The sequence below is a fragment of the Oncorhynchus masou genome, chromosome 13 (assembly GCF_036934945.1).
Source record: "Oncorhynchus masou masou isolate Uvic2021 chromosome 13, UVic_Omas_1.1, whole genome shotgun sequence".
Lineage (NCBI taxonomy): Eukaryota > Metazoa > Chordata > Actinopteri > Salmoniformes > Salmonidae > Oncorhynchus > Oncorhynchus masou.
The window spans coordinates 88,282,955-88,296,313 of record NC_088224.1 but is presented as its reverse complement, the minus strand read 5'-3'; the positions used below and the strand labels follow the sequence as shown (position 1 = coordinate 88,296,313).

Below are 13,359 nucleotides of genomic sequence, written 5' to 3'. Positions count from 1 at the left end.
ACATCCACTAGAGTCTACACACTGACACATCCACTAGAGTCTACACACTGACACATCCACTAGAGTCTACACACTGACACATCCACTAGAGTCTACACACTGACACATCCACTAGAGTCTACACACTGACACATCCACTAGAGTCTACACACTGACACATCCACTAGAGTCTACACACTGACACATCCACTAGAGTCTACACACTGACACATCCACTAGAGTCTACACACTGACACATCCACTAGAGTCTACACACTGACACATCCACTAGAGTCTACACACTGACACATCCACTAGAGTCTACACACTGACACATCCACTAGAGTCTACACACTGACACATCCACTAGAGTCTACACACTGACACATTCACTAGAGTCTACACACTGACACATCCACTAGAGTCTACACACTGACACATTCACTAGAGTCTACACACTGACACATCCACTAGAGTCTACACACTGACACATCCACTAGAGTCTACACACTACACACTAGAGTCTACACATGACACACTAGAGTCTACACACTGACACATCCACTAGAGTCTACACACTGACACATCCACTAGAGTCTACACACTGACACATCCACTAGAGTCTACACACTGACACATCCACTAGAGTCTACACACTGACACATCCACTAGAGTCTACACACTGACACATTCACTAGAGTCTACACACTGACACATCCACTAGAGTCTACACACTGACACAGTCTACACACTGACACATTCACTAGAGTCTACACACTGACACATCCACTAGAGTCTACACACTGACACATCCACTAGAGTCTACACACTGACACATCCACTAGAGTCTACACACTGACACATCCACTAGAGTCTACACACTGACACATCCACTAGAGTCTACACACTGACACATCCACTAGAGTCTACACACTGACACATCCACTAGAGTCTACACACTGACACATCCACTAGAGTCTACACACTGACACATCCACTAGAGTCTACACACTGACACATCCACTAGAGTCTACACACTGACACATCCACTAGAGTCTACACACTGACACATCCACTAGAGTCTACACACTGACACATCCACTAGAGTCTACACACTGACACATCCACTAGAGTCTACACACTGACACATCCACTAGAGTCTACACACTGACACATCCACTAGAGTCTACACACTGACACATGTCTACACACACATCCACTAGAGTCTACACACTGACACATCCACTAGAGTCTACACACTGACACATCCACTAGAGTCTACACACTGACACATCCACTAGAGTCTACACACTGACACATCCACTAGAGTACACACTGACACACACTAGACTGACACATCCACTAGAGTCTACACACTGACACATCCACTAGAGTCTACACACTGACACATCCACTAGAGTCTACACACTGACACATCCACTAGAGTCTACACACTGACACATCCACTAGAGTCTACACACTGACACATCCACTAGAGTCTACACACTGACACATCCACTAGAGTCTACACACTGACACATCCACTAGAGTCTACACACTGACACATCCACTAGAGTCTACACACTGACACATCCACTAGAGTCTACACACTGACACATCCACTAGAGTCTACACACTGACACATCCACTAGAGTCTACACACTGACACATCCACTAGAGTCTACACACTGACACATCCACTAGAGTCTACACACTGACACATCCACTAGAGTCTACACACTGACACATCCACTAGAGTCTACACACTGACACATTCACTAGAGTCTACACACTGACACATCCACTAGAGTCTACACACTGACACACACTAGAGTCTACACACTGACACATCCACTAGAGTCTACACACTGACACATCCACTAGAGTCTACACACTGACACATCCACTAGAGTCTACACACTGACACATCCACTAGAGTCTACACACTGACACATCCACTAGAGTCTACACACTGACACATCCACTAGAGTCTACACACTGACACATCCACTAGAGTCTACACACTGACACATCCACTAGAGTCTACACACTGACACATCCACTAGAGTCTACACACTGACACATCCACTAGAGTCTACACACTGACACATCCACTAGAGTCTACACACTGACACATCCACTAGAGTCTACACACTGACACATCCACTAGAGTCTACACACTGACACATCCACTAGAGTCTACACACTGACACATTCACTAGAGTCTACACACTGACACATCCACTAGAGTCTACACACTGACACATCCACTAGAGTCTACACACTGACACATCCACTAGAGTCTACACACTGACACATCCACTAGAGTCTACACACTGACACATCCACTAGAGTCTACACACTGACACATCCACTAGAGTCTACACACTGACACATCCACACTAGAGTCTACACACTGACACATCCACTAGAGTCTACACACTGACACATCCACTAGAGTCTACACACTGACACATCCACTAGAGTCTACACACTGACACATCCACTAGAGTCTACACACTGACACATCCACTAGAGTCTACACACTGACACATCCACTAGAGTCTACACACTGACACATCCACTAGAGTCTACACACTGACACATCCACTAGAGTCTACACACTGACACATCCACTAGAGTCTACACACTGACACATCCACTAGAGTCTACACACTGACACATCCACTAGAGTCTACACACTGACACATCCACTAGAGTCTACACACTGACACATCCACTAGAGTCTACACACTGACACATCCACTAGAGTCTACACACTGACACATCCACTAGAGTCTACACACTGACACATCCACTAGAGTCTACACACTGACACATCCACTAGAGTCTACACACTGACACATCCACTAGAGTCTACACACTGACACATCACTAGAGTCTACACACTGACACATCCACTAGAGTACACACTGACACATCCACTAGAGTCTACACACTGACACATCCACTAGAGTCTACACACTGACACATCCACTAGAGTCTACACACTGACACATCCACTAGAGTCTACACACTGACACATCCACTAGAGTCTACACACTGACACATCCACAGTCTACACACTGACACATCCACTAGAGTCTACACACTGACACATCCACTAGAGTCTACACACTGACACATCCACTAGAGTCTACACACTGACACATCCACTAGAGTCTACACACTGACACATCCACTAGAGTCTACACACTGACACATCCACTAGAGTCTACACACTGACACATCCACTAGAGTCTACACACTGACACATCCACTAGAGTCTACACACTGACACACACATACACACTGACACATCCACTAGAGTCTACACACTGACACATCCACTAGAGTCTACACACTGACACATCCACTAGAGTCTACACACTGACACATCCACTAGAGTCTACACACTGACACATCCACTAGAGTCTACACACTGACACATCCACTAGAGTCTACACACTGACACATCCACTAGAGTCTACACACTGACACATCCACTAGAGTCTACACACTGACACATCCACTAGAGTCTACACACTGACACATCCACTAGAGTCTACACACTGACACATCCACTAGAGTCTACACACTGACACATCCACTAGAGTCTACACACTGACACATCCACTAGAGTCTACACACTGACACATCCACTAGAGTCTACACACTGACACATCCACTAGAGTCTACACACTGACACATCCACTAGAGTCTACACACTGACACATCCACTAGAGTCTACACACTGACACATCCACTAGAGTCTACACACTGACACATCCACTAGAGTCTACACACTGACACATCCACTAGAGTCTACACACTGACACATCCACTAGAGTCTACACACTGACACATCCACTAGAGTCTACACACTGACACATCCACTAGAGTCTACACACTGACACATCCACTAGAGTCTACACACTGACACATCCACTAGAGTCTACACACTGACACATCCACTAGAGTCTACACACTGACACATCCACTAGAGTCTACACACTGACACATCCACTAGAGTCTACACACTGACACATCCACTAGAGTCTACACACTGACACATCCACTAGAGTCTACACACTGACACATCCACTAGAGTCTACACACTGACACATCCACTAGAGTCTACACACTGACACATCCACTAGAGTCTACACACTGACACATCCACTAGAGTCTACACACTGACACATCCACTAGAGTCTACACACTGACACATCCACTAGAGTCTACACACTGACACATCCACTAGAGTCTACACACTGACACATCCACTAGAGTCTACACACTGACACATCCACTAGAGTCTACACACTGACACATCCACTAGAGTCTACACACTGACACATCCACTAGAGTCTACACACTGACACATCCACTAGTCTACACACTGACACATCCACTAGAGTCTACACACTGACACATCCACTAGAGTCTACACACTGACACATCCACTAGAGTCTACACACTGACACATCCACTAGAGTCTACACACTGACACACTGACACATCCACTAGAGTCTACACACTGACACATCCACTAGAGTCTACACACTGACACATCCACTAGAGTCTACACACTGACACATCCACTAGAGTCTACACACTGACACATCCACTAGAGTCTCTGACACACACTAGAGTCACATCCACTAGAGTCTACACACTGACACATCCACTAGAGTCTACACACTGACACATCCACTAGAGTCTACACACTGACACATCCACTAGAGTCTACACACTGACACATCCACTAGAGTCTACACACTGACACATCCACTAGAGTCTACACACTGACACATCCACTAGAGTCTACACACTGACACATCCACTAGAGTCTACACACTGACACATCCACTAGAGTCTACACACTGACACATCCACTAGAGTCTACACACTGACACATCCACTAGAGTCTACACACTGACACATCCACTAGAGTCTACACACTGACACATCACTAGAGTCTACACACTGACACATCCACTAGAGTCTACACACTGACACATCCACTAGAGTCTACACACTGACACATCCACTAGAGTCTACACACTGACACATCCACTAGAGTCTACACACTGACACATCCACTAGAGTCTACACACTGACACATCCACTAGAGTCTACACACTGACACATCCACTAGAGTCTACACACTGACACATCCACTAGACTGACACACACTGAGTCACACACTGACACATCCACTAGAGTCTACACACTGACACATCCACTAGAGTCTACACACTGACACATCCACTAGAGTCTACACACTGACACATCCACTAGAGTCTACACACTGACACATCCACTAGAGTCTACACACTGACACATCCACTAGAGTCTACACACTGACACATCCACTAGAGTCTACACACTGACACATCCACTAGAGTCTACACACTGACACATCCACTAGAGTCTACACACTGACACATGACACATCCACTAGAGTCTACACACTGACACATCCACTAGAGTCTACACACTGACACATCCACTAGAGTCTACACACTGACACATCCACTAGAGTCTACACACTGACACATCCACTAGAGTCTACACACTGACACATCCACTAGAGTCTACACACTGACACATCCACTAGAGTCTACACACTGACACATCCACTAGAGTCTACACACTGACACATCCACTAGAGTCTACACACTGACACATCCACTAGAGTCTACACACTGACACATCCACTAGAGTCTACACACTGACACATCCACTAGAGTCTACACACTGACACATCCACTAGAGTCTACACACTGACACATCCACTAGAGTCTACACACTGACACATCCACTAGAGTCTACACACTGACACATCCACTAGAGTCTACACACTGACACATCCACTAGAGTCTACACACTGACACATCCACTAGAGTCTACACACTGACACATCCACTAGAGTCTACACACTGACACATCCACTAGAGTCTACACACTGACACACACATCCACTAGAGTCTACACACTGACACATCCACTGTCTACACATCCACTAGAGTCTACACACTGACACATCCACTAGAGTCTACACACTGACACATCCACTAGAGTCTACACACTGACACATCCACTAGAGTCTACACACTGACACATCCACTAGAGTCTACACACTGACACATCCACTAGAGTCTACACACTGACACATCCACTAGAGTCTACACACTGACACATCCACTAGAGTCTACACACTGACACATCCACTAGAGTCTACACACTGACACATCCACTAGAGTCTACACACTGACACATCCACTAGAGTCTACACACTGACACATCCACTAGAGTCTACACACTGACACATCCACTAGAGTCTACACACTGACACATCCACTAGAGTCTACACACTGACACATCCACTAGAGTCTACACACTGACACACACTGACACATCCACTAGAGTCTACACACTGACACATCCACTAGAGTCTACACACTGACACATCCACTAGAGTCTACACACTGACACATCCACTAGAGTCTACACACTGACACATCCACTAGAGTCTACACACTGACACATCCACTAGAGTCTACACACTGACACATCCACTAGAGTCTCTGACACATCCACTAGAGTCTACACACTGACACATCCACTAGAGTCTACACACTGACACATCCACTAGAGTCTACACACTGACACATCCACTAGAGTCTACACACTGACACATCCACTAGAGTCTACACACTGACACATCCACTAGAGTCTACACACTGACACATCCACTAGAGTCTACACACTGACACATCCACTAGAGTCTACACACTGACACATCCACTAGAGTCTACACACTGACACATCCACTAGAGTCTACACACTGACACATCCACTAGAGTCTACACACTGACACATCCACTAGAGTCTACACACTGACACATCACAGTCTAGAGTCTACACACTGACACATCCACTAGAGTCTACACACTGACACATCCACTAGAGTCTACACACTGACACATCCACTAGAGTCTACACACTGACACATCCACTAGAGTCTACACACTGACACATCCACTAGAGTCTACACACTGACACATCCACTAGAGTCTACACACTGACACATCCACTAGAGTCTACACACTGACACATCCACTAGAGTCTACACACTGACACACCCACTAGAGTCTACACACTGACACATCCACTAGAGTCTACACACTGACACATCCACTAGAGTCTACACACTGACACATCCACTAGAGTCTACACACTACCAATGAATGAACTATAGAGGGGTACATTCTGAAGAGCTTCACTGTGTAGGACATGTTTGGTAGCTCTGGGGGTTACGTTGTGTAGTTGTCAGCTCAGGGCTTGGTGATTGGTTGTACAGTATATTGGATGCATGCTGTGAACTGCAGACTACTCTTCAGGTCGGCTGTGCTTCGTCTTCCCAGAAGAAAAACAGACAAAAATGAGCTAATTCGCCCAACACTGGCACTTTTATGTGAGATATACATTAAATAAGTTGATTATTCTTGTTCAATAAAGAAGATAAAATAAAATGGTGTTTTGATTCATGGCCAATCTCTGCTCTCGGTACAGTACACTGCAATCCTGAATTCTGCTGATACAGTGTTTTGATAGATTGAACGAATCAATATTAGAAATCCCTGCTAAGAATGAACTGCCCGTTGTAAATGTACAATTACCGAACCGGTTAGCGCTTAGACATCCAGTCGATTTACGGTTGTTCTGCGGTACGGTCGATAAGTACCTCACTGCGGTTCTGGCTTTGCCCATTGCTAATTGGGAGGGAGGACACAAAGTGTGTGTGTGTGTGTGTGTGTGTGTGTGTGTGTGTGTGTGTGTGTGTGTGTGTGTGTGTGTGTGTGTGTGTGTGTGTGTGTGTGTGTGTGTGTGTGTGTGTGTGTGTGTGTGTGTGTGTGTGTGTGTGTGTGAGTGTGTGTGTGTGTGTGTGTGTGTGTGTGTGTGTGTGTGTGTGTGTGCGTGCGTGCGCGTGCGTGTGTGTGTGTGTTTTCCTCATGCTACTTGGCTATTAAACAGGCAACAGAAGTGAGGGAGAAATTGATCCGTGTAAACTGATCCATCAACACTTTCTGACCTGGTATTTTTAGACCAACTCCCATCCTCTCTCCTGTGTCTCCCTGGTGTCAGCTGTGTCTCCCTGGTGTCAGTTGTGTCAGCTGTGTCTCCTGTGTCAGCTGTGTCAGCTGTGTCTCCTGTGTCTCCCTGGTGTCAGTTGTGTCTCCTGTATCTCTCTGGTGTCAGCTGTGTCTCTTGTGTCTCCCTGGTGTCTCCCTGGTGTCAGTTGTGTCTCCTGTCTCTCCCTGGTATCAGCTGTGTCTCCTGTGTCAGCTGTGTCTCCTGTGTCTCCCTGGTGTCAGCTGTGGATGAGGTCTCAGAGCAGACAGGTGGAGGGGGACAGTGGGACAGGACAGGGATGAGGTCTTAGAGCAGACAGGTGTCTCTTGTGACAGTCCCAGGACTGGGATGAGGTCTTAGAGCAGACAGGTGGAGGGGGACAGTGGGACAGGACTGGGATGAGGTCTTAGAGCAGACAGGTGGAGGGGGACAGTGGGACAGGACTGGGATGAGGTCTCAGAGCAGACAGGTGGAGGGGGACAGTGGGACAGGACAGTGATGAGGTCTTAGAGCAGACAGGTGGAGGGGGACAGTGGGACAGGACTGGGATGAGGTCTTAGAGCAGACAGGTGGAGGGGGACAGTGGGACACTGGGATGACAGAGCAGACAGGTGACAGTGTCTTAGAGCAGACAGGTGGAGGGGGACAGTGGATGACAGGACAGGTGGAGGGGGATGACTGGGAGGTCTTAGAGCAGACAGGTGGAGGGGGACAGTGGGACAGGACAGGGATGAGGTCTCAGAGCAGACAGGTGGAGGGGGACAGTGGGACAGGACTGGGATGAGGTCTTAGAGCAGACAGGTGGAGGGGGACAGTGGGACAGGACAGGGATGAGGTCTTAGAGCAGACAGGTGGAGGGGACAGTGGGACAGGACTGGGATGAGGTCTCAGAGCAGACAAGTGGAGGGGGACAGTGGGACAGGACAGGGCTGGTTCTTAGAGCAGACAGGTGGAGGGGGACAGTGGGACAGGACAGGGATGAGGTCTCAGAGCAGACAGGTGGAGGGGGACAGTGGGACAGGACAGGGATGAGGTCTCAGAGCAGACAGGTGGAGGGGGACAGTGGGACAGGACAGGGCTGGTTCTTAGAGCAGACAGGTGGAGGGGGACAGTGGGACAGGACAGGGATGAGGTCTCAGAGCAGACAGGTGGAGGGGGACAGTGGGACAGGACAGGGATGAGGTCTTAGAGCAGACAGGTGGAGGGGGACAGTGGGACAGGACTGGGATGAGGTCTTAGAGCAGACAGGTGGAGGGGGACAGTGGGACAGGACTGGGATGAGGTCTCAGAGCAGACAGGTGGAGGGGGACAGTGGGACAGGACTGGGATGGTTCTTAGAGCAGACAGGTGGAGGGGGACAGTGGGACAGGACTGGGATGAGGTCTCAGAGCAGACAGGTGGAGGGGGACAGTGGGACAGGACTGGGATGAGGTCTCAGAGCAGACAGGTGGAGGGGGACAGTGGGACAGGACAGGGATGAGGTCTTAGAGCAGACAGGTGGAGGGGGACAGTGGGACAGGACAGGGATGAGGTCTCAGAGCAGACAGGTGGAGGGGGACAGTGGGACAGGACAGGGATGAGGTCTCAGAGCAGACAGGTGGAGGGGGACAGTGGGACAGGACAGGGCTGGTTCTTAGAGCAGACAGGTGGAGGGGGACAGTGGGACAGGACAGGGATGAGGTCTTAGAGCAGACAGGTGGAGGGGGACAGTGGGACAGGACTGGGATGAGGTCTCAGAGCAGACAGGTGGAGGGGGACAGTGGGACAGGACAGGGATGGTTCTTAGAGCAGACAGGTGGAGGGGGACAGTGGGACAGGACAGGGATGAGGTCTCAGAGCAGACAGGTGGAGGGGGACAGTGGGACAGGACAGGGATGAGGTCTTAGAGCAGACAGGTGGAGGGGGACAGTGGGACAGGACAGGGATGAGGTCTTTGAGCAGACAGGTGGAGGTATATATCTATATATCTACATCGGCATTCAGAGGCCCATTGTCAGTAACCATCACGCCTGTGTTCCAATGGCACATTGTGTTAGTTAATCCAAGTTTATCATTTTAAAAGGCTACTTGATTATTAGAAAACCCTTTTGAAATTATGTTAGCACAGCTGAAAACTGTTTTTCTGATTGAAGAAGCAATAAAACTGTCCTTCTTTACACTAGTTGAGTATCTGGAGCATCAGCATTTGTGGGTTCCATTACAGGTTCAAAATGGCCAGAAACAATGCACTTTCTTCCGAACCTCGTCAGTCTATTCTTGTTCTGAGAAATGAAGACTATTCCAATGGGAGAAATTGCCAAGAAACTGAAAGTCACATACAACACTAGATACTACTCCCTTCACAGAACAGCGCAAACTGGCTTTTACCAGAGTAGAAAGAGGAGTGGGAGGCCCCGGTGCACAATTGAGCAAGAGGATAAGTAAATTAAAGTGTCTCGTTTGAGAAACAGATGCCTCACAAGTCCTAAACTGGAATCTTCATTAAATAGTACCAGCGAAACACCAGTCTCAACGTCAACAGTGAAGAGGCGACTCCAGGATGCTGGCCTTCTCGGCAGAGTTGCAAAGAAAAAGCCATATCCCAGACTGGCCAATAAAAAGAAAAGATTAAGATGGGCAAAAGAACAGACACTGGACAGAGGAACTCCTAATATCTATATTCTCCACTCTGTTAATACCTATTTTCTTCACTCTGTAATACTTTCCTCCACTCAAGTTAGCAGCAATAGTTTCATTGTTGAATTCGGCAGTGCTGCTCCTCCTTCTCCCTGTTGGTGTTTTAAGGTGTTCCTATTACTAGGCCTGGGCGACATACCAATATACTGGGTATATTGAAATATGCCCCTGGATCCCACCCAAACACAACTACTACCACTGTGTCTAAAACCCCTAACTATTAGCCCTGTCCATAGCAACTGTACATCCATACCTCAGGTTAGGAGTGTGATGCAACGTCTTTACAGGGTCATGAGTTGGCCTTCTGTCTGACCTGTCTTTGGTATTTAGAGGGCTGTCATGAGTATGGGATTGCATGCATGCATGTATACACACACACACACACACACACACACACACGAACACATACACGCACGCACATGCATGCACACTCACACACACACACACACACACACACACACACGTACCCAGAAACACACACCTACCCCCCCCCACCCCACACACACACACTCACACACACACACACACTCACACACACACACACACACACACACACACACGTACCCATAAACACACACGTACCCCCCCCCACACACACACACACACTCACACACACGTACCCCCCCACACACACACACACACACACTCACTCACACACACACACACACACACACACACACACACACACACACACACACACACACACACACACACACACACACACACACGTACCCCCCACACACACACACACTGTATGCACTCTGCCTGCATGCTGTTCTCCTGACAGGGCAGATTTATACCGGCAGCTTATTCTGTCTGGGCTCAGTGCTGTTGCCTCAGAGGAAAGGCCTGTAGGAATCACTCCCTCTGACATCCCAGCCTTTAACATACGTTTAGTAACTGTCAGCACAACGTCTGGGACTCTCTACAATGGCATGTAGAGAGTTTGACTTGGACTGAAGTAGGTGCCCGGTGCTGTTTATAGTGATGTGCTGGTACCCGTCAATACTTTGGAGCTTATATTCGATAAGAGGAACAGGATCTGAAGCAGTATTGAGCTCCTGCCTATGTCAAGGACTGGGCACATATACAGTGATGTACATGCAAGGAACCACAGTTTCCCCGATACTGTGATGCTACATCTTCTAACAGCTCCCTCTGTCTCTGTTTCAGGTACCTGGGTAACGTTTGGTGGTCAGATTACAGACGAGGTAGGACCATCATTTCCTAATATTTTTTTCTGGTTGGTTTCATGGAGACAGGAAATGGATACAGTCTTTAACCTCTGGTTTCTACTGCTCTACATCTACTCTTATCTTCAGCAGACACAAAGTTAGTTATGTGTTTCAGAGTGTACTCGCTGTAAAATCTCTGCGTGCCACTTAGATGTGTGGTAGGGCCAGCCTGCCCAGCGGTCTGCGTAATGTAGTACCCTTAGCTACGGCATAGAGAGAGAGACACAAGGACAGAGAGAGAGACTCAGGGACCAAGAGAGAGACACAGGAACAGAGAGAGAGACACAGGGTCCGAGAGAGAGACACAGGGACAGAGAGAGACACACAGGGACAGAGAGAGAGACACAGGGACGGAGAGAGAGACACAGGGTCAGAGAGAGACACACAGGGACAGAGAGAGAGACACACAGGGACAGGGACAGAGAGAGACACAGGAGACAGGGACAGAGAGAGACACAGGGTCAGAGAGAAAGACACACATGGACAGAGAGAGACACAGAGACAGAGAGAGAGACATGGGGACAGAGAGAGAGACACAGGGTCAGAGAGAGAGACACACATGGACAGAGAGAGACACAGGGACAGAGAGAGAGACACAGGAACAGAGAGAGAGACACAGGGTCCGAGAGAGAGACACAGGGACAGAGAGAGACACACAGGGACAGAGAGAGAGACACAGGGACGGAGAGAGAGACACAGGGTCAGAGAGAAAGACACACATGGACAGAGAGAGACACAGAGACAGAGAGAGAGACATGGGGACAGAGAGAGAGACACAGGGTCAGAGAGAGAGACACAGGGACAGAGAGAGAGACACAGGGTCAGAGAGAGAGACACATGGGCAGAGAGAGACACAGGGGCAGAGAGAGAGACACAGGGTCAGAGAGAGAGACACAGGGAAAGAGAGAGAGACACAGGGAAAGAGAGAGAGAGACACAGGGACAGAGAGAGAGACACACAGGGACAGAGAGAGAGAGACACAGGGACAGAGAGAGACACAGGGTCAGAGAGAAAGACACACATGGACAGAGAGAGACACAGGGACAGAGAGAGAGACACAGGGACAAAGATAGAGTCACAGGGAAAGAGAGAGAGACAAAGGGACGGAGAGAGAGGCACAGGGACAGAGAGAGAGACACACATGGACAGAGAGAGACACAGGGACAGAGAGAGAGACACAGGGTCAGAGAGAGAGACACAGGGGCAGAGAGAGAGACACGGGGACAGAGAGAGACACAGGGACAGAGAGAGAGAGACACAGGGACGGAGAGAGAGACACAGGGTCAGAGAGAAAGACACAGGGACGGAGAGAGAGACACAGGGTCAG

At 48.6% G+C, this 13,359-nt stretch overlaps 1 protein-coding gene across 1 annotated transcript in view; it reads left to right on the top strand.

The window, feature by feature from the left end:
• LOC135553180 (voltage-gated potassium channel subunit beta-2-like) overlaps positions 1 to 13,359 on the top strand; it is a 217,510-nt gene that overhangs the window by 127,387 nt on the left and 76,764 nt on the right. Inside the window, exons 4-5 of the mRNA XM_064985348.1 lie at positions 7,327 to 7,332; positions 11,971 to 12,008. Coding sequence (XP_064841420.1) covers positions 7,327 to 7,332; positions 11,971 to 12,008 — 44 coding nt within the window. The remainder of the gene's footprint in view (positions 1 to 7,326; positions 7,333 to 11,970; positions 12,009 to 13,359) is intronic.